At 37.6% G+C, this 27,235-nt stretch overlaps 1 protein-coding gene across 6 annotated transcripts in view; it reads left to right on the top strand.

Moving 5' to 3' along the window:
- The window catches only part of LOC127633922 (inactive rhomboid protein 1-like), a 46,634-nt gene extending 20,461 nt beyond the window's left edge, over positions 1-26,173 (top strand). For 4 of the 6 annotated variants that reach the window (XM_052113296.1, XM_052113297.1, XM_052113295.1 and 1 more), the window contains 16 exons: positions 2,645-2,758; positions 13,201-13,414; positions 15,695-15,901; positions 16,832-16,954; positions 17,486-17,649; positions 17,739-17,990; positions 19,294-19,405; positions 19,543-19,617; positions 20,774-20,935; positions 21,047-21,147; positions 21,233-21,296; positions 21,499-21,593; positions 21,717-21,792; positions 23,412-23,512; positions 23,649-23,802; positions 25,014-26,173. In XM_052113296.1, coding sequence (XP_051969256.1) covers positions 2,645-2,758; positions 13,201-13,414; positions 15,695-15,901; positions 16,832-16,954; positions 17,486-17,649; positions 17,739-17,990; positions 19,294-19,405; positions 19,543-19,617; positions 20,774-20,935; positions 21,047-21,147; positions 21,233-21,296; positions 21,499-21,593; positions 21,717-21,792; positions 23,412-23,512; positions 23,649-23,802; positions 25,014-25,433 — 2,434 coding nt within the window. In that variant the 3' untranslated portion in view covers positions 25,434-26,173. Of the gene's footprint in view, positions 1-2,644; positions 2,759-11,645; positions 11,715-11,831; positions 11,869-13,200; positions 13,415-15,694; positions 15,902-16,831; positions 16,955-17,485; positions 17,650-17,738; positions 17,991-19,293; positions 19,406-19,542; positions 19,618-20,773; positions 20,936-21,046; positions 21,148-21,232; positions 21,297-21,498; positions 21,594-21,716; positions 21,793-23,411; positions 23,513-23,648; positions 23,803-25,013 lie in introns of those variants that run through there. The other 2 variants (XM_052113299.1, XM_052113298.1) reach the window with 2 other exon arrangements.
- Positions 26,174-27,235: the final 1,062 nt, after the last annotated feature.

Here is a 27,235-nt window from a genome sequence, read left to right as displayed (position 1 = left end):
AATGCAATTATGGCAATATTTAATTTATCAAAAAAATACCCTTTGCCTAGATTGCAGATCTGCACACTCTGGGCACCAGAGGCGTTTCCAGCATTGAAGGACATCCGGGGCTTAGCCCAGACCATTTTATTTTCACACTAGCAACCACTTCTCTGTAGTCCAAAGCTGGTGAGAGGGTATTCTTTGAGTTTTGCTCTCGCTGGGCCTGTTTCTACAGTTCCTAAATCTTCCACTCTAGTACTATCCTCAACATCCTCTCTCCTCCCTGAATCATCTGTGATGCAAAAGAACAGATACAGCACATAACTTATTGCAAATCAGCTTCAAACAACTGATTCATCAAGTGCTACATATGTCAAATTGTGGACCAATACCATTGAAGAAAATGTATTGGGAAGAGCAGATCAGTGGGATTGCCCTAATATCTATCATGATTCTTGAATTTTCATGTACATTAACATAAAGTCATCACAAAAGAGTTATATTATAGTGAGTAAAGTGAAGTAAAAAAATTTTTTTTATATAAATAATTTATATTTTTTGACATATATAGTCAAAATGATGTATAAGATCCTAAGTTAAAGCAATACATGAATGACTTTAGTCTAAGTTCATTGACACACCATGGCATCGAACTGTATATAATTATCCATGTTCATCTGTCAAAATCCTTTCATTAGGATCATTGGAATAAACAAAGTTTCACTTTTAACTTTCTCTAAAGTAAAGTGACTTATTAATTGTTACCAGTTTCCATGCCTGATTCTGGCACATCTTTGCTACCCTCAAAGTGTATATTTACTACAAACTAATATCACAAAACAAGTCACACATACATTTTATGCTAATGCTTATTGGTTATCCTTAGAGAAAACAACACCTGATAAACAAGAAAATTACGCACCGAACGGTACTCGAACCGCAGACTCCAGCGTGAGAGACGGATGCGCTAACCACGAGGCTAGAAAATACGACATCTAATAGCAGTCGGTAGACGTCTTGAGGTTTAGCCTACTGTGGGTGCAAGCCAGCCAGATGATCGATCTTTAGACTTTAAGGACAAAAACAAATGTGAATTCTTACCCACTGACTTCTTTCGGATATTTTAGAAGGCTCATTTGCTTCATTTTTGCTGTCTTTCCTGCTAACTGCTGTTAACTCGCCACTAAGTAACGTAAGTTGATGTCAGCTCCTCCCCTACCTGCTGCATATTCAACAGAGAGTTCGCCCATAGGCTACCGACAGGCTACCGACAGCAAAGGAACTTATTCTATAGGCTAGATTATGCCTATGTCTATTTTTACATGTGCAAAGCCAAAACACAATGAAATAAGGCAACTTGTGATTTCGAGGGTTTACAAAGGCTTTTGTCCGGTTTCATATTTGTCAGTCAACTTTTCAAAATACATTCGGGGCTACACTCAAAACATTCGGGGCTGAAGCCCCGGCAAAATCGGCTGCCGCCGCCTCTGCTGGGCACCCCCCTAAACCACCTAGAAAATGCAATTTTAGTTTTGTTTAAAAATGTAAGCACAATTTAAATTTGTCTACAAAACTAATTTCAAGCATTTAAGCACAAGCCTTTAGATCAGGTGGCTTTTCAGATCATAAAAAACGAAAATTCAGTCAAGGGTATCCAAACGTTTAAATTGAAGTGTGTGTCATTGGTCTTTGCTATTTTACAAGGAGGATTAAAATATTTTTTTGGAAAAGTTTTCCCAATTTATATCAATGGGAAATATGTACTATAATCTTTTATATAATATGATACTACAGTATACTGTGAATGAGCCAAAAGGTTCATGCATTATTAAAGTTAAACTTTTTCTTAAATGCCAGACTGTTCCTAGACTCCTGGTCAGTTCATCTTAATCACTTTCAATGTTTTATATTCTTGACAGAGCTTATGTCCTCTACTGCAGCCGCACTTGTGAGGAGACAAAGCAGTAACTCAAGCAAATATATTTGTGTTCACTCTGAGTGTATGTGTGCATATAGAGTCCAAAATGAACTTTTTGCCACACCTGTCAATGGCAAATTAATTGAAAACCTTTTACAAGGCATAAATATTTCTTACTGGCCATGAAACTATATTTTCCTTTTTTTTTATTTCTAATGATATAATAATGTCCTTATGACAATGGGATTATTTAGCTGTTGTTCCTTGTATATTTAAGACAAACAGTGCATGTCATTGTGTAACTCGAGATGAGGTTGTCTGTCTCTCAATGAGACTGCAGCTAAAGGAAATTTCAAACACATTGTTTTACTTCTATTTACATTTTGTTGGCTTAATGCAAGCAATATTCAGTAAAAAACTCTTTTACTTCCTAACCAAAACCACATTTTTTACTTGCTTTTGGTGCTTGGTGAGTGGTCATTTTGAACCCTTTGTGCGTCTTACTCTGCTTCAGCATCTGTTCTTTCTGAATATTCTTTACAAAAGTTGTGTTATATAAAGTCTGTCTTCTACGTTCACTTTTTAACCTCTTTTCTACAGCTTTCTAAAATTAATATAATTCTGTGAGCTTCTTAATTTATGTTTTTCTTCTGTAACTAAGCTGGATGCTTTCCTATCTTCTTTTTTCACACTGTTTCCTCATTTGTCTTTCCTGATCCTCTTCACCTCACCCCTTTTTTTCAGCCCCACAGGGAAGAGGGTACGCTTTGAGCAGATGAGCTCCATCCTGGTTAAAGGTCAGAGTTTCACACGTCTGGAACCCCCCAGGCGTCAGTCACTGCCCCAAATCGTCCTCAGGTACCGTAGGACCAATATAAAATATAGACCCACTAAATTAATCTAATAGCAGTTTATATACTTTCATTCTGTAGAGAGTGTATTCTATTTTTTATTTTACACAAGTTATAATTATTAAGCATTTACAAATCTGGTTCACCCACATGTAGTGTAAAGTGCCACATCTAATTTAAATATTGTTCCCAGGGGCCGGTTGCCCTAAATTACAACTTAGCCTAGTTGTGGCGTAAATGGGCACTTAGTCACAATTTACACACTACTAAATATTTGAGGGTTGCAGCATTAAATTTAGGTAGGACATAAACCAACGTATTAACTAAATATTTACAGAAGATTCCAACCAGGAGTAACGGATGGAATAAAAAAGCACACTCATTTTAAGACATCAATGAGCTCATGTTTTGGTTGATAGGCTTCAGTCCTTTAGACAGATATGATGATGTTTACACTCATTTACATTTACGGGAGAAAACATCATGTAAAAAACTTACTTCGTCAGCATGAAACCGATCTAACGGGGCACTTTTTGGTGTAAGCCTGTCTATTTTTCCAGCCTGTTGTATTAGTATTTATTTATTGTCCCTTATTCATTTTAGATCGAGTTATTGAATATTGTTGTTTACATAAGCTAAATAGCCTATATCAATAATGAAATCTTGTTTTATTACTTATCGTATTTTAATGGGGATATCATTTATTACAGCTGACAGTTACATGAGCAGACAAGGTTTGAACATTAACCGTAACTAAACTGAAATTCACGGCTTTTTAACACTTCTGTGTACAAATTTGAAGGTTGCTTATTGGCTCGATACAAGAACACATCACGCGACTCGCATGACTTTACGGAGAGCTTACAACCTATTTAGGTCTTTCATTAAGAACAGGTGGTGCAACCAAATTAAGCACTGATGTAGTTACAAACTAACCAGTAGTTACTAAGCACTAAGTGTGAACTTTACATCCCAACTTACTTGAGATCTTACGCACAGCTGGTGCAACACTACCCTGAAGTCTTCTCATAAGTAAATAAAGGTTTCTTGCACCACAAACACTCATAGTTTAGTTAAAGGTGCACTAAGACTTTAAAAAAACGTTTACACAAAAAGATGAATAGCATTTTTTTGAAATATGTTGAAAATGATGTACACTCACTATATATGAAGACTTCAATAAAACCAATAAAAGCTGTTTTATTTTACATGGAGCGGATCGCCCCCTCTTGGGTGCTGCAATGTTGACAGCACATGATAACCTGTGTCATGCAACTGACTGAGATAATACCACTAATAATGACAATAATAATAATTACATATTATATGGCACTTTCAGCCAATGCTGAAATAAACGTACATATAAACAAAACAAGCAAATCAAACAATAAAACAACAAGCATAATATACTTACTACAAACAACAGCTGTGCCCAAGTCAACAGTGTAGTCTATAGTGATGGTATGTTATTGATTAACAGGAGTGTGATCCACTAGACAGTCTGAACAGAATGAGTGCAAGTGGAAAGATAAAATGTCCAAACAAGAAGTCCCTGCTGGATTGATGTAACAAACCGCTACCTGCAGCTCTCATGGAAAAGCTGCGTGACATCTAATGGCAAGCACAAGCACACAGCAATTTTCACCTGGGGCAGAGAGCTCACAGGCTGCAGCTGCACAGTCATAGTCCAGCACTCAACAACGCACGAAAAATCTTTGAATTTAATACTAGAATGTCCATTATATAGATGTGCGTATTATGAGGTGGATAAAAACACAGACTAAAGGAAACAAAACAGAAGATAATGCAACATATTCAATGTAAAATGGCAGCAGACTTGGCAAAATAGTAAACAAACTTCCAGTATCCAGGACGAAGGGTGTCACTATAGAGTCTAAGGGTGCTTTCACACTTGGTTCGATTGCTTGGACTGAACCCGAGCTCGTTTCCTCCCCCTGCCCCCACTGGTCTCTGTTCACATTATATTTGTTAGTCCGAACTACAGACAAATTACGTCATCAATGTGAGTACAAGCGGTAGCTGTTTACCACTGTATCTAGGTAACAACTCAAAAAGACGTCATTGTGTTAAGTGAAGTATTAATGTTTGTCTCTTTGGATTTACCATGAAAACTTGCCATGCATAGAACAACACTTGTGTTTGTCTCCCACAGATGAATTGAATGTGCAATGATGTGATGAATATTAGCGTTTTTCTGCCACAAGCTCATGGATGCGTGGCAAGAGATGTGAAGAATGTGAACTGCTCTCTGATGTCGGTGTATTTGGACACAAGCGAGAAATGGATTATACCATAATAATTGCGACGAGAGCATGCAAAGATGCAAATTAACGTCATCACAAGCCACTTCCGTGATTTGGTACGATTGTGTTCATTTCAGCAGCGAACCGTACTGGAGTTCACATGAATCGTACCTTTTCAAGCGGACCCGGGTGCGGTTCGCAGGTGCGCACCAGAGTTAGGACAGCGTTCACACTGACAAATGAACCAAACAGAAGTTGTTCGAGCCCGGGTGCCTACCAAAAGCGCTAGTGTGAAAGCACCCTAAAACCACAAGTACTACTGGGACCGATGGCTGATGGTACCTTTAACATGACCATTTTTCACCCTCTTTCTAACATTTAGAATTAAACAGATTGTTGTTGCTTCTGTACCTTTAAGATTTCTCTTTGTAAATAACCTTTGCTATGTTTGGCTAACCACTTTGAATGCGTAGTATTTCACACTGTCTTACATAAGGGTGGGCCAAGTTGTAGAATATGAAAAATGTGTTGATGGTAAAATATGAGACATCACATGTTGACGTGCTCATAGTTGTGACATCTAAACATTAAGATTTAGGAATTTGTTTTTGCAGCTTATTTTTAATAATGATCTGGCTGGACAGTGGGGGAATTTGAGTTTTGAAACTACATCAAACACTTTTAATTCAACCCCATTGTTATGTTAGTTTGACTCACCCACATTTATTTTAAAGGTGCACTTGTTTATGTTGCACTCAGCCGAGATGCTCCCATGAGCCATGTACAATAAAAAGCTTTCATAAGGCTACTGATGTGATTGACGTCAACATCTTATGTGAGTCTACATTATCTTAAACATATTTTTATTAATTTCTTTATGTACATACATTTTAATGAGTGAAGAATTTGTACACATTTAGGATGAATTATTTAAAATATCACAACTCTTTTGACAGCTATTTGCCATTTGAAAACAAACACAACCCGTAACTATGCTAACTAATTCTTTTCAGTGATATACAAGCCACTCCCTGATCATCCATAGTTCTTCATTTGGCTTTTAAAGAATATCAGAACACACACACTACTAGACAAACATGAAAGAGAGCCCCTTTCTTCCTCTGCACAAAAAACAGGAGTGCATCAAAGCTTTCCCATCTGCTTCAATGGGTTCGGCTGGTTTTTAAGCTAATCAACTGATTGTGGATTGGCTCTTCAGTCAATGTGTCTGCCATCAAAGGAATATCTGAGCTGTGGTAGAAGAACATGTCACGGCAGAAAATGTTATTTACAATGGTTGAAAAGCAGTGCTTATGTGGGCCTCTTTTGAATTTTTTCAACTTTGCCGCTGGTTGTGACTCATTCCCCATCAATGTAAATTTTGTTTTACTGGTCTGCTGTCTCTAGTTTTTATTCAAAGTTTAACAGCTTGGGTTTCTTACACTGGAGATTTTGTATGGTTAGGATTAGGGTTAAACCTTTGATGGAATGGTAAAATGTCTGGTCCTGATTGCAGCTTATTCTGGTCAAGAACTGCCCCCTTAGACAGAAAGGTTGCCTCAGAAAGCTGAAAAATGCTGTTTTTGCAGTCTGTATATGGTGGTATAAAGGCATCAAGACATGTACGAATCCAGTGTTTGCATCACATTCTGTCTACTGAGATGACTTTTTGAAGGTAGCATATGCAGTCTTCACTACCTTCGATAATGCATAATGCTTCATGTACATTTCAGTGGTCGGTTGAATGAATAGAAATAGCACAGCTGTTGAAGGAGTGGCTGAAAGTAGTAAATTATTTTTTACCAATATAAATCTCCTAGTTATTTGCTACCAATTTTACCAAGAAATAAGCATTGTAATCACTAAATATTTACACAGTTACGTCTCAAGCTCACTTGAATTTGTTTTAGATCATTAGATATGACATTGCTTTGCCTTGGAAGGCTGTCTAAAACAAATTTCCTTCTTTTGGCTTTTGCAGCCAAAGACTGATCTACATGTAAAGCGATCAATTTTGTTTATGGGCAGATACATCTAAAATAGATTATACCACAAAAAAAATATTGTAGGTAATGATGTGGCTGTCTCTATGAAGGGTTGAAAAGAAAACACCAGACAATTTTGGAAAAATATGCAGCTACTGCTCGTGGATATCTAGTTTACTTGCTACTACAGAAAGTGCTTCAAACAAAACTGAATATTTAATATTTGATACAACTCACCTGGTAAAAATTATTTATGTGGCCAAAGAGCTGAAACAGACAATAAGTTGAAGATTTAAATATTAATTTATTGGCTCCTTGTTGTCACTTGTGTGCTTTGTTTGGACATCTTTATGTTGGCCCTGGGATAGGCCTATAGACCATTTCAAGGACTATTTGTCAGTTTAAGGAAGCCTCTTAAACATTTCCTACTACTTGTCAAACTCATTCAAACAACAGCGAGAGGCATTTGTTGACTTTAACACAAATAAAGTGCCATAAAATGGCATTATTAAAATGTGGACCATATTATTTAGTGGCTGGATGATCTCTTGATTCCCCATGAGTGGAACAGGCATGGCCTGGGAGGGTTCAGCCTCCGGGCACCTCTAAGGAACCTGATGATCAGGTTGTGCTTCCCTAATGACTTACCATCCTACAGGACTTAGAGGGGAGCACCAGGCAATCTCAGCAGGTGGCTGTGTTTTCCGGACACAGGTGGATCACAATGGCTCTGTCCACCTGGGGGACCTATGAGTACCCGTGGGCCGCCCTGCCATCGAGGGTAGTGAGAGCAGACAAGCGAGGAGGTCGGTTGCGGGCAGTGAAAGGTGCCCTCCACGACCTCGTCAGCTCATCATGCACCTCCGGGAAGAAAGAAATCGTCTAGCCGCGAGGGCTGCGGGGAAGACCGAGGGTTCCAGTCCAACTCCACACTCACGGCAGCCCGGGCAAGCATGTCGGCCATCTGGGTGTCAGCCTCAGACTGGGCGGGCCAACCCAAAGGCGGTAGCCCTGTCGATTCTTCTGCGTCAGACTCCAGGATGCTCTCCGATGTAGCAGCAAATTCATCATCCAGCTCGGCGGGTCCGAGGGAGTAGTCAGACTGGCCGTAAATAAAAATAACTTGTAAATTAAAACCTTATAGTTGAGTATTACTCATTAAATTAGGAGATAAGGGATGTTATCGGATAACTAACAGATTAGGCAAGGATTGGAGCTGGATAAAGTTAGTAACGAACACCCTATTAATTGTAAAATCTGTTCTCTTGATTCAGTTTCATCCATCGTTTTAAAAAAAAAGTATTGAAAAAAAATAAATATATTATTACAATTTAAAATAACTGTTTTCTATTTTAATGTATTTTAAAATGTAATTTACTCCTGTGATGCCAAGCTGAATTTTCAGCCTCATTACTTTTGAACGGCAGTTTATATACGAGTATGCTTAAGTTGTTTTAAAGCTGAATATATTGTGAATATGAATAAGTATTGTAAGAATTATACATTAGATATATAATATTTATAATATATAAATAATTATATTACTATATATAGAATTGTAAGAATTGTAAACAATAAGCTTCATTTCACTAAATTTTACATTTATGTAACTGCTGCTAATAGTTAATAGTTCATTGACCCATTGTGCGGTGCGAGCTGGAAATCACCTGTCACCAGCCTGTCTCTGTACTATCTGAAAAGTCATAAATATGACATTAGTTACCATGAGATTAGTGAAAACAATGAACATGAGGTAACATAAAAAGGCAACAGAAACCCTAGCCTGAAATAAGTTGAGGCAAATAACGGTAGCTTAACACTAATCCTCAAATATTAGCTGATTTGATCTTTAAAAAAACAACATCGCTGTAACAACATACTCATGCTACATACATATGTCGGTGTGTTACATAAATATATAAAATAAATGCATTTATTGACTACTAATTACCAGAAATCGCAGTTCTGTCACTCTACTCTAACAGTTTGAAATGCCCGCCAAACCACTTCCTGGAACTATCTGAAGTCTACGTGAATCACGTGACGATCAAGCATTTAGAACCGTTGTCGCAACTCTCTCTCTATATGGCTCTGGAAGGATAGTGCATTTTTTAAAGAAAGAGTTTATTAAAGATGTGCTCTTTATTAGGATGTGTGGAACAATGTAATTTAAATTTAATTCTACCATCTCCCCCATCCAAACCCCAGACTACAGCCATCTGTCATTGGCAAAAGTATCCACAGTTCAGTGATTCATAGTTGTCCAGACATATCAGTATTAAAGGCTTTTTTGAATTACTTGTGAAATTGGGAAGGTGTGGTGAATGCTGTTTAAATTTCACCAGCAGAGTATTTTTAGGACAGAGTAATTTGCCATGAAAATATGCTCTTTACACTTGAAGAATCCATGACACTTGACAATACGCTCTTTACACTTGAACAATCCATGACACTTGACAATACGCTCTTTACACTTGAAGAATCCATGACACTTGACAATACGCTCTTTACACTTGAAGAATCCATGACACTTGACAATACGCTCTTTACACTTGAAGAATCCATGACACTTGACAATACGCTCTTTACACTTGAACAATCCATGATACTTGACAATACGCTCTTTACACTTGAACAATCCATGACACTTGACAATACGCTCTTTACACTTGAAGAATCCATGACACTTGACAATACGCTCTTTACACTTGAAGAATCCATGACACTTGACAATACGCTCTTTACACTTGAACAATCCATGACACTTGACAATACGCTCTTTACACTTGAACAATCCATGACACTTGACAATACGCTCTTTACACTTGAAGAATCCATGACACTTGACAATACGCTCTTTACACTTGAAGAATCCATGACACTTGACAATACGCTCTTTACACTTGAACAATCCATGACACTTGACAATACGCTCTTTACACTTGAAGAATCCATGACACTTGACAATACGCTCTTTACACTTGAACAATCCATGACACTTGACAATACGCTCTTTACACTTGAACAATCCATGACACTTGACAATACGCTCTTTACACTTGAAGAATCCATGACACTTGACAATACGCTCTTTACACTTGAACAATCCATGACACTTGACAATACGCTCTTTACACTTGAAGAATCCATGACACTTGACAATACGCTCTTTACACTTGAAGAATCCATGACACTTGACAATACGCTCTTTACACTTGAAGAATCCATGACACTTGACAATACGCTCTTTACACTTGAACAATCCATGACACTTGACAATACGCTCTTTACACTTGAACAATCCATGACACTTGACAATACGCTCTTTACACTTGAACAATCCATGACACTTGACAATACGCTCTTTACACTTGAACAATCCATGACACTTGACAATACGCTCTTTACACTTGAACAATCCATGACACTTGACAATACGCTCTTTACACTTGAACAATCCATGACACTTGACAATACGCTCTTTACACTTGAACAATCCATGACACCTGACAATACGCTCTTTACACTTGAAGAATCCATGACACTTGACAATACGCTCTTTACACTTGAAGAATCCATGACACTTGACAATACGCTCTTTACACTTGAACAATCCATGACACTTGACAATACGCTCTTTACACTTGAACAATCCATGACACTTGACAATACGCTCTTTACACTTGAAGAATCCATGACACTTGACAATACGCTCTTTACACTTGAAGAATCCATGACACTTGACAATACGCTCTTTACACTTGAAGAATCCATGACACTTGACAATACGCTCTTTACACTTGAAGAATCCATGACACTTGACAATACGCTCTTTACACTTGAAGAATCCATGACACTTGACAATACGCTCTTTACACTTGAAGAATCCATGACACTTGACAATACGCTCTTTACACTTGAAGAATCCATGACACTTGACAATACGCTCTTTACACTTGAACAATCCATGACACTTGACAAGTGTTTTCTGTCCTGTGTTGACGTATTTCCTATTGATACAGGATGATTGGGTGGGACATATTGAAGGGCTCATTGATGTTTTTTAAAGTTTAGCCAATAAACTTTAGTTATTACATCACAGCTATTAACCACGGTTTGCTACTTGCAGGTTAGTTGCAGGTGGTATGCGGGGGAGGGACATTCTCATTCTAGAGTGCATTTGATTGGACAAAAATATGTGTAGTGCAGCATGAGTCATTTAATATTTTGGTCTGTTTTCCCAGAGGAGAAAACTCAAGAATTGTTTTTTCAAAGTTTAGGAGTGCACTAGCATAAAGATGACCTTAAAGCTTACAAACATATACTTAAAGTCAGAAAACTCTTTATGTGTGTAATTAAGATTTGTCATCTGCTTTTCAGAAAATCTGAATTGTTGCTTGGTCTATTTGTTGAGGAAATTGTATGATGTGCATATGTGAACGTTCATGTGCATAAACTGAGTATTTCTTTTAGTCCCAATACTCATGTTTCAGCACGCCCCCCACCATCTCTCTCTCTCTCTCTCTCTCTCTCTCTCTCTCTCTCTCTCTCTCTCTCTGTCTTCTTTTAGCCAAAGGGGCTGGTATTTTACTGGGTATTTACACACACTTCTAAACCAAGACTGTGAGAGAAGGAAGTGGTAGAAATGAGTTGAAGTTTTGTTGGAGTTTTAGAACATGTGCTGCTGTGTGGAGACATCGCCAAAGGAATACAAGTGAGTCAGTCATGGCTCGCTAGTCCTCTTTGACTTTTTGTGATGTAGTAGGTTGGAAGGGAAGATAAGGCAATATTTCTCTCAGTGTAAAGGCTTCTGTTCCTCTCTCTACCTCAGGCATGACCTTCCTTGCCTCCTGGGATGATTTAGACAGGTAGGTGGATGCAGCATTGTGGCTAGAGGCTTTTTGACATTGTACAGTGTTTTTATGAGTGGTGGACCAATGAGTGGAGGTATTTGTGTAGTCCGGTCAAATAGTTGAGCTGTATTGATGTGCATGTAAAATCAAAGTACATAGATTTTACATAGAGCAGTGGGCAACCATGGAAATATAAACCATGAGCATAAAATTATAGCTAATTAAAGTGTTTCTTCATTGGTCCCCAGTGGCCGAAGGTGGAAGTGTTGTTTAATGGATAGGCATGTGTGAGCTTCAGTTTTCAGGTGAAATGTCCACAGATATGTGCTAAAAGCTATTTTTATTTGTAAATGATGTAATACAGTCAGCTGGAATGCATGTGCTCTATCTCAAAACATTCTTATAAAAAAAATTTAAATAAGTAAATAAATTAAAAACAGTAACAATAAGTGTCCCATAATCCTCTCTCTCTCCCTTTGCAACCTTAAAAGGCCTCCCATTAGCTGGCCTCTTTTGTAATGATGCACATTCTGACTGTTATTATAGAGTGTCCTTTACTCTAAACACTGCCGATATCCTCACTGTATTTCCAGCATTTACACACACTTCAAGCACACACACAACAACCTAGTGAGAGAGAGAGAGAGAGAGATACTTACAGACTCTGTCAATGAATGTGTTTCAGAGTAAGAGAGGTTATTATTATTTTATCATGTTTAAATAGTCACTTAATCCATCAATGTTAAATAGTTATGGGTGCTTACATACCTGTATTACGCAATCCCCAAGGCAGAATGTGACTCAGAAAGAGTCAGCACTTGATTGTGACTGACCACAGATGTTTTAGAGGTCTCGAGTGAGGCTTGTTAGTTTGTTCAGAGCTCTAGACATGTTTTATCTCTTTGACCAGATTGCCTTAGTGGATTCAGTATACATTTCTATTCTATTCGAGGCCTGTTACACTTGATGTGGTGAAAATTATGAACTAAGCCTTATACAAAAGTACTCTAATGTGATTGGACAAGCAACGTTCCAAGATTGCTTATATTGCTTCACTGTTTTAATCACTCTGTTTGTCTGTTTTCGAGGCGATCCAGACAGACTATCAGTCTGTGTGTTGCTAGTTGAATGGCAGCATGCTACGGCTCCTAATGTGGTCTAGTTTGGAACAGTTTTATTTGGTGGAGCTAAACTTAACAACACAACAAGCCATATTCTGTCTATAATGTTATAATAATGTATTGTTTACTATACTGTCGTACAGAATATTGTATCTGTATTCAGTACACTAGCACTCTCGCTCATGTGATATTGCTTAATTATCAGTAATCACTGCTATGACTGCAGGGGCACAGCAGACTGGTTTGGGGTCAGCAATGATGTGGATGCCTCCCAAAAATGGCAGAGGAAGAGCTTGCAGCACTGCACACAGCGCTACGGCAAGCTGAAGCCTCAGGTCATTCGTGATATGGACCTTCCCAGCCAAGACAATCTCTCCATGGCCAGTACAGAGACCCCTCCTCCTCTATACGTCCCTCCCACACAGCATGGCTTGCAGAGGGTAGGCTTTTTTCACAGCTGAATACAGAGTGTTGACATTGCTGTTTACATGCTAGTACACCAATCCATGTTTCTTCAGTGGGGTTCAAAAGTCTGAGTCCACTACTGACACAACTTATTTATATTTTTCTAATTTAATACAGTTTTTGGTTGCACTTTATTTTACAGTACGTGTACTTAGTATACTTACAGTGTACTTACCCAGGAAAGTACTGAGTAATATTAGGTGACTATATGTACTTAATATTGGTTAAGGTTAGGTTTAGGGTTAGTACCTAGTACTTATTGTAGTTGTTGTAATTATGTAGTATGTAAATGTTGAACAGTGCTGAAAAATAAAGTGCTACCCATAATTTTGTTTTCATTGCAAGCTATATTATCAGAAAAATCATTTGAGAAAAAGTTGAATTGAAAATTAGATGAATTACAGAACGTATTTTTATTTGGTATGTCCCCTTTTAGCTTTAATGACAGCATGCACTCGAGACTTGAACATGGACTAAAAACAAGTTTTTAGCAGAAACAGTATTTTTTTATTCCGGTTCCGACATTCTTTAGCCTCCTTTCCAACTGGTAGCTGGTTAGAATGAAATAAATCAGTGGTTATCAATGATGTTAATAATGCAATAATAATGTTCTTTTTCAAATGACAGTACTCTGTGCTAAGGGTGGGTGATATACCAGGTGCAATGTTGCCATATCTCACAAGAAAATCAAATTACCTGATCTAGAAAAACAAGCCCAAAATAAGGGACTTTACTCACCCAAACTAAGTGAAAAGAAGCAATTCCATTTTTTCCCATGTGGGGGAATTAGCAGCTTAGAAATAAGAAGCATACCATACCAGGGACTAAAAACGGTGCAAGGAACAAAACCGAAAAGGAACTTAATTTTTAGCAGAACATAACCGTAAACTGGAAAAAGTGATTTTCAATTGTTCCGGAGTGAAAAAAATATTTTTAAATGCTAGTAACCAGTTATAACTGGTTAATTTAGTTTCGATAATGTCTTTCAGAAACTAAAGATCAAAGGGTTTATCACAGTACATTTTTTGAACTACATCACTTCATGTTGCCTGAAAAAATTTAACATGTGCTTTGATCCTGAAGGAAACTGCTGCATCACACATTTCTTTGTCTGATTTCCCATTGTGGATTAATCATTCTGTGAATGAAGACCTTTTTAATAATTATGTATAAATACTACATATACATGCACGGCTAATCCAGATACAAGTAAAACCTTATTCGAGGAAAAAAGTACTTTTCTCAGTGTTTTTTAAGTCTTCACTGAATTATTGTTAGATATGATGCATTAATACAGGATTGATGCTGCTGGATTATTATTTCTATGCTGATAAATGTACAAATACAATTTTAAAAATATTTAATGTTATTTGCTACTTGCTTATTTTGGTGAGACAAGTGTCTTATTTTGGGCTTGTTTTTCCAGGCCAAGTTGCTTGTTTCTCTTGTGAGATCTGGCAACACTTCACCTGGAATGTCACTCACCCCTTTTTATTTTGTTCTAACTTGTAACCTTTTGGAAAGGAGGCTTTGGAACTTTTGAACCGGAATGAAAAAATACTGTTTTTGCTCAGAACAAACTGAAATAAAAACTATTCATTTTTAGTCCCTGTAATATACATTAGCCTATATAAAATAAAGTTTAATATTAAATATATCCCTGAAAATATTTCAAATATTTCAAAGACACATCTGGTCATCTAAAATCAATTGAAAGCTTAAATTTCTCTGCGTGGGCACATTTGTACTAAATGTTACCTTATACAGGCCAAGCTATTTTTTGTTTTGCTGGTGTACCCACAGAAAGCACATACTGTGTTCCTCTGAAGCTAATAAAGTCCTGAATAAACTTTATACTGATTCAATGGGACCATACACACATTGCTCTTTTTAGCTGTAATAAGCCAAAAACCGAACATTATCACAAAGTAAGGCCTAAATTAAAAAATAAACTGTATGCATAATTGAATTTAAAAACAGATCTGCTTCTCTGTCAAAACCTGGCAGCATTGAATATTTATTAATGCATCATATCTACCAATATTTCAGTGAAGACTTGGAAACAAATCTGAGAAATAAACTTAAAACCAGGGAAACTGCTTTGTTTATGTAAGCTACCATAAATGTATAGCTTATTAACATTCTGCAGTTGAACACTATGAACAGTTCTCGTTTATGATCCGCACAGATCGGAGAGATGCTTACAGTAAATGATCATGAGTGACTTAGTGTTGAAGTTTTTGTGATCTCTGCAGATCGTGGACCCACTGGCTCGGGGTCGAGCGTTTCGTAATGTAGAGGAGGTGGATGGTCTCAGCACATACCAGACTCCCATCACTTCCTGCGCTGCCTCTCTCTGCTCCTTCACCAGCTCTCGCTCAGGCTTTAACAGACCTCCACGCAGACGAAAACGTGAGTCTGTTGCTAAGATGGGCTTCAGAGCAGCTGCTGCTCTGGTGAAGGTAAGACTCTGAGTGATAGAAAGCATCTCTTTCAAACACAACATGGTTAAACCCAAATACACAGACCTTACTCAGTTCCAACTGTGCTGTATAACATACGTTAGGTGTTTTCCATTGATTTCAACATGGGTAAATCAAAAGTTAAGTCCATAAGGGTGTTTCTTCAACTATGGGCACTTTTATGTCCCATGGGTTGATTTGTATCTCCTAAATCTCAGATTTCAACTTTTTTTTTTATTATATGAAGGTCATATTAAAACTGTCTTGGAGACTTTACCAAGACCAGCAGCACTCATTTCTGGTAATTGCTAGGTCAAATTCACCTTTAAATTTGTGTCAATAACTATTCCTTTAAATTCAGAAATCTCCTTGAGCCAGAGTGCCCCTTATGTCAAAGTGATAGTTACAAGGCAGTGTGCATCCAGTAAACCACGCCATGGTGATTATCGTAGATCACTTTGGCGTCATTGTAACAAAAATGTAATAAATAAATAAATACATATTTCCCTCTGTTCTATAATCTGTTATGTGAAAGTTTATCTCTGGCTTGAGTTGGTGCAGTATTTGGCCTAGTTCCATTTAGTGCCTCAGCCCAGATGACCAGGCTGCAGGCCTGGAACAACGCTAACAGATGGCTATGATAATTCCTATGGAATGTTCAGCTGTTAGTCAGCTAGAATATTCTGGAACAGGTTGAGGTAATCTCCTGCTTTGCTATGGAAATGGCACAGCTGCACTGGAAGGACATTTGATCTATCTCCCCCATTGTTAGTGATGTAACATCCACAAGTGTGTAGAAAACTAACATTGCTGATGTTTTTGTACATTTAGTGTTTATTTTATGAACATTGTAGGTAGCAGTAAATATGATGTTGTTCATGAGGTTGATGATGATTATAATAATGGTAATGATCGTTGTGGTGGTTTTAGGGGCGCTCTATTCAGGAACGTCCTATTCGACGTGTGCACCGGCAAAGTTTTGCCACAGCCAGTTTCCTGGAAGAGGACACTGTTGATTTCCCAGATGAACTGGACACCTCCTTCTTTGCCAAGGTGAAATTGACTGCAAAATCCATTCACTATCATTTCAGTCCATCTCAGTGCTGCTATATATGGGTTGGCATATGTAAAGACATCCGGCTGTTTGTACAAAATCATTTGAATGATCCAATGAGGAATTGTGCAATAAGTAGTGATAGACCGATATATCAGCCAGGCCGATTAATCGGTTGATATTTGGCCTTTTTGAGATTATCTGGATTTCCAAGTAATGATGCCAACTTGGCTGATTAACAAAACTGTAATCACGTAACAGATCCAAAACTTACCATCAGTTTGTCATTGGATAATGCATATTTTGTCTTAATCCATGCTTCATTTTCTATGATTAAATAGTTTCATGTAGATATCAGTATTGTATCAGCCATCCGTCACCCTGCTCTCTAAATATGGGTATCGGCATTGGAAATTTGAAAAGCCCTTTCAGTGGACCACTAGTAATAATTCATTTTATTTCAAGAAATTAGACATCAGTTATTTTTGTTGTAGATCACTGTGTCTGATAAAGCCATTTTGTTCTTGTAGGATGGGTTTATGCATGAAGAGTTGTCCACATATGCAGATGAGGTGTTTGAATCGCTTTCTGAAGACGCCGTTAAAGAAACTGATGCCAGTAAAGCATCAGATGAGAAGGACCTGACGGGCAGTGCCCTAGACAAGACAGAACTGGAGAGGAGCCATCTTATGCTGTGAGTCACATATGCACTTTCCCACAAACAAATAAAGAGTCACTGAGAACTTCCTCTAAAATGTTATTTTATCTGCCTGTCTGTCTCAGGCCTCTTGAGCGGGGCTGGCGTAAGGTAAAGGATGGTGCTCTGGTTCAGCCTAAAGTGCGCTTACGGCAGGAAGTGGTAAGTATGAGCGGGCAACGGCGTGGAAAACGCATTGCCGTGCCTGTTAAGAAACTCTTTGCCAAAGAGAAGCGTCCTTATGGGCTTGGCATGGTGGGCAGACTGACCAACCGCACTTACCGTAAACGCATCGACAGCTTCGTCAAGAGACAGATAGAAGACATGAATGACCACAGGTAGAAAGCAGGACAATATTATGGGTGCTTTTACTGATCTTGATTTTTGATGTTCAGGCATACACTGTATTTGTTTTAGAATCTAGATAGGTCATCTGTACACCTGGCATTAGCATGCACATTTATTGATTGGATCACAATTGGATGGCTCTTGATCAAATTAAAAGTCAGGTGTAAGGGGTCTTGGTAGCTCAATGAGTATTGACGCTGACTACTACACCTGGAGTCACAAGTTCGAATCCAGGGTGTGCTGAGTGACTCCAGCCAGGTCTCCTAAGCAACCAAATTGGCCCGGTTGCTAGGGAAGGTAGAGTCACATGTTGTAACCGCCTCGTGGTTGCGATTAGTGGTTCTCGTTCTCAATGTGATTTTTTACCAAATCCTTGCATAGATACAGCATGGCAGCTCTGCCGTCATTGGTGTGTGAGTGTGTGTAAATGGGTGAATGAGACACATTGTAAAGCACTTTGTAGAACCACTAAGGTTAAAAAAGACGCTATATAAATGCAGAACATTTATATATTTTATTGAATTTTATTTTTGATTTGGACTTTTATTACTTGTGAAAAAAAAAAGAAATCTATTGTACTTGTTCTCAAATTCAAATCTACAAGTGCTCCAGTTTTGCAACAGTTTTACCTTATAACAGACGTCCAACAGGTGCGTTACTGTTGTAGCCATGCTGTAAAACAGAGAAAGTTGTGAAAACAGTCCTTGAAAAAGATTGACGTTGTAAACTGCAATGTAAATGTATTTATGGCATATCACGGCTCAACTTTACTCGTAATGTAGAGGGCTGATTACATTCAATCAGGATGCTAATGCTTTTTCATTATCCGGATACAACTACTGCACATGAGTAATAGATGAAGTAGGAAATGCAATAGATAAAGTACCTTATTTTTTATCTGCCAAATGGTGGCAAGCATTTTGGTTGTCCGTCAATGTTTTTTTAAAATTCCATAAATGCTGGAAAATGTTATGTTATGTGTAAGTGATGTTTTCCTTTTTGCTTGAGTAACAGTGACCCGATCTCTATCCAATCAATCTGGAGATGCATTGGAATGCTATGTGTAAATATAATCCAGCTAAAGAATTTTATCCTGATACAATCCGGAAACAAAACGCATGTTAATACCAGGTGTAAAAGGGTGCATATATACAGTATATTGAGATTTGTTTCTGAATAATTGTCTGTTGTGACTTGAAACACTCAGCTTTTACAAGAATTGCTGTACATGTTTCAGAAACCGAATGATAGGTGTATTAACAGATTGATGAAATGATGTTCTTTCATCCCCAGGCCTTTCTTCACTTACTGGATCACTTTTGTCCATTTGCTGATTACCATCCTGGCAGTTTCCATCTATGGCATTGCACCTATAGGCTTCTCACAACATGAGACAGTAGATTCTGTAAGTAAAACTAAATTGGGGCAGTAACGTCTGGTACCTTCGGTACCTCCGGTATTGTATTCAGTTTTGTTACACTTCTCTTGTGTTTACAATGTGTGTGTGTGTGTGTGTGTAACAGATTTTGGCATCTATCACAGGTCTTACGGAATAAAGGAGTTTGTGAAAACGTCAAATTTGTGCAGCAAGAAAACTTCTGGGTTGGACCAAGCTCGGTAACTATATTTACAATATTAAGAGTACAACGGGACTTAAGGACACTGTGCTTTTCTTTTGGTCACAAAGTATTGTATATCAAGATTGAAGAAATAAATTTTTTTTTATTAAATATTGATGGAACAACATCATTTGTGTGAGAAGAAATATGTACGGAAGTTTGTTTTAATTCAAATTCTTCAAATTCAATAAGGTTGTGAGGAACCCTCACATTTGGGGTATAAAGGCCCCCAGGAAGGTTTATAGTGATGTTGAGAAAGTATAGGGACAATATTTATAGGGAAAACTAATTAAGATAACGATTATTCAAACTAACCACATCAGAATTTTAATCACATTTTGCTATTCATAATAATGTATCTCAAGTGTTCTATAAACAAACTAATCTCTATTATGATTTGATCAGTCAATGTGAGTACACTTTGAACATTCTCCCCACTAAAGATAAACAATGTGTTTAATAGGGGCCTTCTAGCCCCTGAAACAGGGGGGGGGGGCTTTTTATCCCAAATACTATCCTTTCACTTATTGGAAAGTTATTGAAAAATGTTTGATTTAATCATCTTAAACAAAACTGAAAATGACAAATAAGTATTTTGTCTCAATACAATTTTAGGGATTCTCAGTAGCTACATAGATTTGCAATATATATATATATATATTTTTTTTAAATATTAGATCAAATTACCTTAAAATCAAACTAAAGAAATTAAATGCAAAGTTCTCATGGATTAGGAAAGTTTTGCAGTGTTTAGTGACACACACAGGTGATAAGGAATGTACAACTGGTAGAATTGTTGCTGTTGAGTGTTTTGGGAGACAAATGTGCCCTTTAACCCAGGAGGCCTTTAGCCCTGTTGTACCTAATGTCAGAGCATATGGATAATTGACAAATAACATTAACCTAACATTAACTTTTTTGCATCATCATGTTTTAGGTCACAGTTTATTATTTTTAATAACCTTTTTGCAGTTCACATATATTGTCCAGTGGTGTGACAAATACATTTTTAAAAGTACAAATATTCAATTTTAGATCATGAAAATTCATGCTATTGAGCCCCCTCCCAAATAGCATGCTAATCAGCCAAAACCTGACCACCTGACCATCTCAACTGTGTTCATTGCTAATGTGCAGTTCTTGTGAATGCCCAGGAGGCGTTGATTCACCTTGGGGCTAAGTTCTCCCCCTGCATGCGTCAGGATCAGGAGGTGCATGAGCTTATACAGGAGAAGAGGGAGAGTGAGCGTCACTCAGCGTGCTGTGTCCGTAACGACAAATCAGGCTGCCTGCAGACCTCGCAGGAGGAGTGCTCGGTTGGTCTTTGCATTTTATTTCACTGTATCCATAACAAATATTTAAAGTAATGTGTTTGCTTGACCTACTTTCATTCAGATGACTAGTGGTTGTAATTTGCATGTACTTAGAGTACACTGGCATTATGGGTAAAGTGGCCTCAGCACCCAAGTGCTCCCTATCGAGATGAGGAAGTGCGTCACTATGGTTCTGTATGCCATCAAGACCCCAGGTATAACTCTAATCATCTTTACTGGTTTACACATCCACATGGTTTGAAGACTGAATTATCTTATTTCACATATTTATGATTTTAGGATTTGTCTGGAGCCCGCATCTGTTACACCTCACGAGTGGCCTGATGACATCACTGAGTGGCCAGTGAGTTTGATACAGTGACAGTCTCTCAAGAGATGATCAATATGACTTATCTATCTATCTATCTACTAAATAAGTCCTGTTTTGTACCATATTCATGAAAAGTGCCATAATAGTGTCAAATATGGTCAATATGATTTTACCACAACAACATTTAATAATATTCCATTGTTCCGTACTTTTATGAGCTGTTTCTCCCTATCAGATATGCACCAGGTACAGCACAGGGAACCACACTAACTTGCCACACATTGATTGTGTCATTACCGGCAGACCCTGCTGCATAGGGACCAAAGGAAGGTGAGGAGAACACAGGCACACATTTCATCATGAAGTACTAACTGAATCACATCCTGATACTTGTGACGCACTCGCTGAATGCCAGTTAAATGATGACATCACAGTATCCTTGTCTTTGTACAGGTGTGAGATTACATCAAGAGAGTACTGTAACTTCATGAAGGGGTACTTCCATGAGGAGGCCACACTCTGCTCACAGGTCAGTGAGCTTTTTCACCCAGTTGACCTATGTACACACATTCTGTTGATTTGTTATGCAGAGCATTGGTCCTTAAAGGGGGAGATATGAAAAGTCTCTCATCATTTATTCATTGTCATGCCATCCCAGATGTGTATGACTTTTTGTCTTCTGCAAAACACAAACAAAGATTTTTAGAAGAATATCTCAGATCCGTTGGTCCATACAATGCAAGTGAATGGTAGCCTGAACTCTGTAAAAATCACATAAAGGGAGCATACAAGTAATCCATATGACTCCAGTGGTTAAATTCATGTCTTCAGAGGCAATATGATAGGTGTGGGTGAGAAACAGATCAATATTTAAGTCCTTTTAACTATAAATCATCATTTTTCTTTTTTTTTTTGCAATTTGCATTCTTTGTACATAACTGGTCAAGGTGGAGATTTGGATTGGATTACTTTTATGTTGTCTTTATGTGCTTTTTGGGCCTTCAGAGTTCTGGCAACCATTCACTTGCATTGCATGGACCTACATGAAATAGTCTTCTAAAAATCTTTGTTTATGTTCAGCAAAAGAAAGAAAGTCATACACATCTGGGATGGCATGAGGGTGAGTAAATGATGAGAGAATTTTCAATTTTGGGTGAACTATTAATTTAACTAACTTTGCTTCTGGACACAACATTTTACAACATCAGTTGCTTACAGCTTGCTCACTGGGGTTATTAATACAATTATCATTTAATTATTTTTAAACACTATTAAAAATAGTATTTTATCTAAATTACACAATGATGATCAATAGACTTTATAGACATTACAGGTGTATCATCTGTTAATGCTGATATTCTGTAAAGCTGCTTTGAAACTATGTGTGTTGTGAAAGGCGCTATACAAATAAAATTGACTTGACTTGACTTTTACATTGGAAATCAAGTGGTGATTGAGTACAGTACCAAAAATGGTTAATTGTACAACATTGAATTTCAATGCTTTAATGCTCTTGTCAGCCAATAATTCACAGCAAAAAAAAAAAACATCCTCACTGCAAGTGAACCAGTTTTTAATGTAGTCTGGGTTGTATTTTGTATATGTATCTTGCGTTTGCTCATGGTTTTCAATGATGAGGGCATGCCACACAACCCTTCCAATCATTTGAATAGATTCTACCAAGTGACAGATGAATTTGTACTAAAACACAGAAGAGTTTGATTAGAAAAACTGCCTTTCTAATCAAGAAACAAGATATGGAATGTATTTTAATACTATATTCATAATAGAGTTTAATAAATATGCAATCTGTTGAGCATTGCTGGTTCCTGTTGCGACATAATGCATTTACAGATGTTAACATTTACAACAATATGTTAACAAATGTTAACATATTGCAAATATGTATAATGTATACAACTGTATTGTAAAGTTTTTCGAAAATGTTTATTATTATGCCATTGTTCTTTACAATTTGTTAAACTGAAGTGAAATGTGAAATGTTATAAATTGCCAGCAGGGGGGGTAAAGAGCTACAACTTTCCTCCTGATAGCTCAATCTAGATAGAGAATACAGACCTTTTTTCAATTGGAATTTGTACAGTTATGATACAGCTCATTATCATAATAAGATCTAACTGCTTTCAGGTGCATTGCATGGATGATGTGTGTGGCCTCCTGCCTTTCCTAAACCCAGAGATCCCAGACCAGTTCTATCGGCTGTGGCTGTCTCTCTTACTGCACGCTGGGTGAGTAGGAGGTGTGATGCGTTGCAGGAGGCCCTTTGTGAATTATAGTTTCGCAATAAATTAAATTATGTTTCATCTCTCTCTCTCTCTCTCTCTCTCTCTCTCTCTCTCTCTCTCTCTCTCTCTCTGTCTGTAGGATTCTGCACTGCCTGGTGTCTGTGTGCTTTCAGATGACCATTCTGAGGGATTTGGAGAAGCTAGCAGGCTGGCTGAGAATCTCTATCATCTATATCCTCAGTGGGATTACAGGCAACCTTGCCAGTGCCATCTTCTTACCATACAGAGCAGAGGTACAGGAGGAATACAGCTCCATTAGTCTAGATCAGGGGTCTTCAACATTTACAGACTCAGGGATACCCACACCCAGACTCTCAGCCATCAAATTAGACCCCCACTAAAAAGCAAGGTTTTCACATTAACACTTTTATATAAACTTTTATTAAAGTCATGAAAAGAACAGTTTGCAAAAAAAAAAAAATCTCATCATTTACATACCCTCATGTAGTTCCAAACACAATTGAAGAATTCTGATGAATCTCCAAACAGGTATTTAAAAAAAAAAATAGCCCTATAGCAGTGAAATAAAACTAGTCCATAATACTGAATCAGAAAGAGCTGTAATGCCAAGTATGCTCTCACACACGCAAAGGAAAGCTTCTGTGACAGAAGCACAAAAACAAGACATAATATTATAAAGACATAGGACAGGGTAATGACAGCTGTGATATACATAAACAGATATGTTACTACTGTATATGTCATCTGAAGCAAAATTTAACTCCTTTTTCACTATAAATCTTGACAGCAGTCTCCTTGATGATCATGATTCCTACAGCATTATCTAGAGCTATGTGTCGTCGTCAAGCACTAGGAAGTGTAATCGAGCTTGAAATCATGATAGTGCCAAGAGATTGTAAAGGCAAGTTGTACATTGAAAAATTCATTATATTTTGGTCTTTTCTCACACAAAATCGATTGGATCGCTTCAGAAGACACTGATTAACTACTGGAATTGAATGGATTACTTTAATGTTGCCTTAATCTGCTTTTTGGAGCTTCAAATGTCTGGCCACCATTCAATTGCATTGAATTGACCTACAGAGCTGAGATATTCTTCAAAAAATCTTCATTTGTGTTCTACAGAAAAAATAAAGGATCTGGGATATCATGAGGGTGAGTAAATGATGAAAGAATTTGCATTTTTGGGTGAACTATCCCTTTAAACACAAACAGTATATAGATATTCTATATACATGATAGGCTATATACATGTACAGAAATTTTAATAAAAATGTTACACAGATATGTTAAATCCCTATACAGATAGTCTGTATACATATGCTGTATACAGTACATATACTGTATGTTAAATATATATATGCTATATATTGTGCAGCTCCCTGGTTGAAAATCCTGGGTCTAGATGGATCAGTTAGGTCAAGCCATAAACTAAAACATGCACAAAAATAAATAAATAATTCCTGTATTCTTCTAATGGCAGGTGGGTCCAGCTGGTTCTCAGTTTGGCATCCTGGCCTGTCTGTTTGTGGAGCTTTTTCAGAGCTGGCAGATCCTGGCACGGCCGTGGAGGGCCTTCATCAAGCTCTCTTGCGTAGTGCTCTTCCTCTTCGCATTTGGCCTGCTGCCCTGGATCGATAATTTCGCTCACATCTGTGGCTTCGTCTCAGGCTTCTTCCTTTCCTTTGCCTTTCTGCCCTACATCAGCTTTGGGCGCATGGACATGTACCGCAAGCGTTTGCAGATCCTGTTGGCACTCACTCTTTTCCTGGGCATCTTCTCCAGCTTTGTTGTGCTCTTCTATGTTTACCCCGTCAAGTGTGAGTGGTGCGAGCTCCTCACCTGCATCCCACTTACGGACAAGTTCTGTGAGAAATACGATCTGAACGCTCACCTCCACTGAGCCCTTGCAGAAGATGGGCTGCAATGGAGAACAATGGAGATCTCCAGCTTTCTAAAGGCATGGACAGATATTTTTTAAAACACAATCTTCACCAGTGTCTGAAACATTTAAAAAATGTACTTCATTAAGAAGGTTTTATGGTTTTTATTTGTCAGACTCAAAGAAGAGCACTCCCCTGGAGGGAAGGATAATGGTTATGCCAACAGTGCCTTTTCAGTCGGTACCAACTACTGCCATATCCAATTAAATTGGAGCACTTTTAAGCCAAACCTGTAATGTGTGTAGTGCTACTACAGTGGTATTTAATTCTCGGTAGTGTTTTAGCTACCTGCTCACATGTAACAGAAAATTCAATGTGAAGAAATCACCATGTCTGCACCATGTCTTTTTTGTCTTTCTTCCACTTCTGAAGGTTAAAATAATGGCTCTGTTCCCAAAACCTATTGAGCTGTATAGGCAGTATATTAAGGCATCATATTTGCATTCTAGACATGAAGGCGGTTCCAAAACGGATGCACTAGGCAGCATAATTATGCTGTCTTCTAAATTACCTTCTTTTAGTTGGCAATCCTATAATGTGTGATTATAGGCGATTATAGATTATAGCTCAGTGACATCAGAAGGTGCTTAGAGTCCTTCACTACCCTTTACATTATAGTATCTTATCAAATCAAATATTACTTGCTGTGTCTGAATTTGCATACTGTAAGTATTACTACATTTGATGAAAAACATACTTTTCAGCCATTAATAAAGTACCTTCTTAAGGTATGCAGGTGAGTAGAGTGAATAAATCCATGGGCATACTATATCCAGGAACGTGGGCAATGTCCCGTGACATAAATATTTGATGTAGTAACAACAACCACAAAAGCTAATTACTTAGGTTTTGTTAAACAAGAACATTTTATCCACAAGGAACAACTTTATTGCCATTTTTTTATTCAGTGTTTTGAATGTGACATCTCCGCAGTGTCCAGTGGATGCGCATTTAAAGGGTTAGTTAACCCAAAAATGAACGTTCTCTCATCATTCCCTCATGACATCCCAGATGTGTATGACTTTCTTTCTTCTGCTGAACACAAACAAATATTTTTTTGCTCTGTAGGTCCATGCAATGCAAGTGAATACATTTTTAGCTCAGAAAATCATATACAGGCAGCAAAAAGTAATCCATACTACTCCAGTGTTTTAGTCCATGTCTTCAGAAGCAATATGATAGGTGTGGGTAAGAAACAGACCAATATTTAAGTCTTTTTTTACTATAAAACTCCACCCCGACTAGTTGGTGTCAATATGCATGAAGAATATGAAACGCCAAAAACATAAGAAGAAGGAAGTGAAAGTGGATATTGATGGTAAAAAAGCACTTAAATATTGATATTTTTCTCACCCATATTTTTCATATTGGTTCTGAAGACATAGATTTAAACACTGGAGTCATATGGTTGACTTTTATGCTGCCTTTATGTGATTTTGAAGCTTCAAAATATTTGTACCTATTCACTTGCATTGTGAGGACGAACAGAGATGAGATATTTCTATAAAAATCTTAATTTGTGTTCAGCAGAAGAAAGAAAGTCATACACATCATAGATGGCATGAGGGTGAGTAAATGTTGAGAGAAATTAACTTTTTGGTTGAACTAATATTTGTATCTTTCCGTATCTTGCCTGATTTTGCCATCTTTGAATTTCTCACATACTGTTTTGTGAATACTGAGGTTTAGGACATAAAACTTAATTAACATACTACTTTTGACATACCATATAGTAGGGAAGTAGGCATATTCTGATGTAACT

Source organism: Xyrauchen texanus, chromosome 40 (assembly GCF_025860055.1).
Source record: "Xyrauchen texanus isolate HMW12.3.18 chromosome 40, RBS_HiC_50CHRs, whole genome shotgun sequence".
NCBI lineage: Eukaryota > Metazoa > Chordata > Actinopteri > Cypriniformes > Catostomidae > Xyrauchen > Xyrauchen texanus.
Note: the sequence above shows the minus strand (reverse complement) of the source record. Positions and strands in the feature narration are given on the sequence as shown.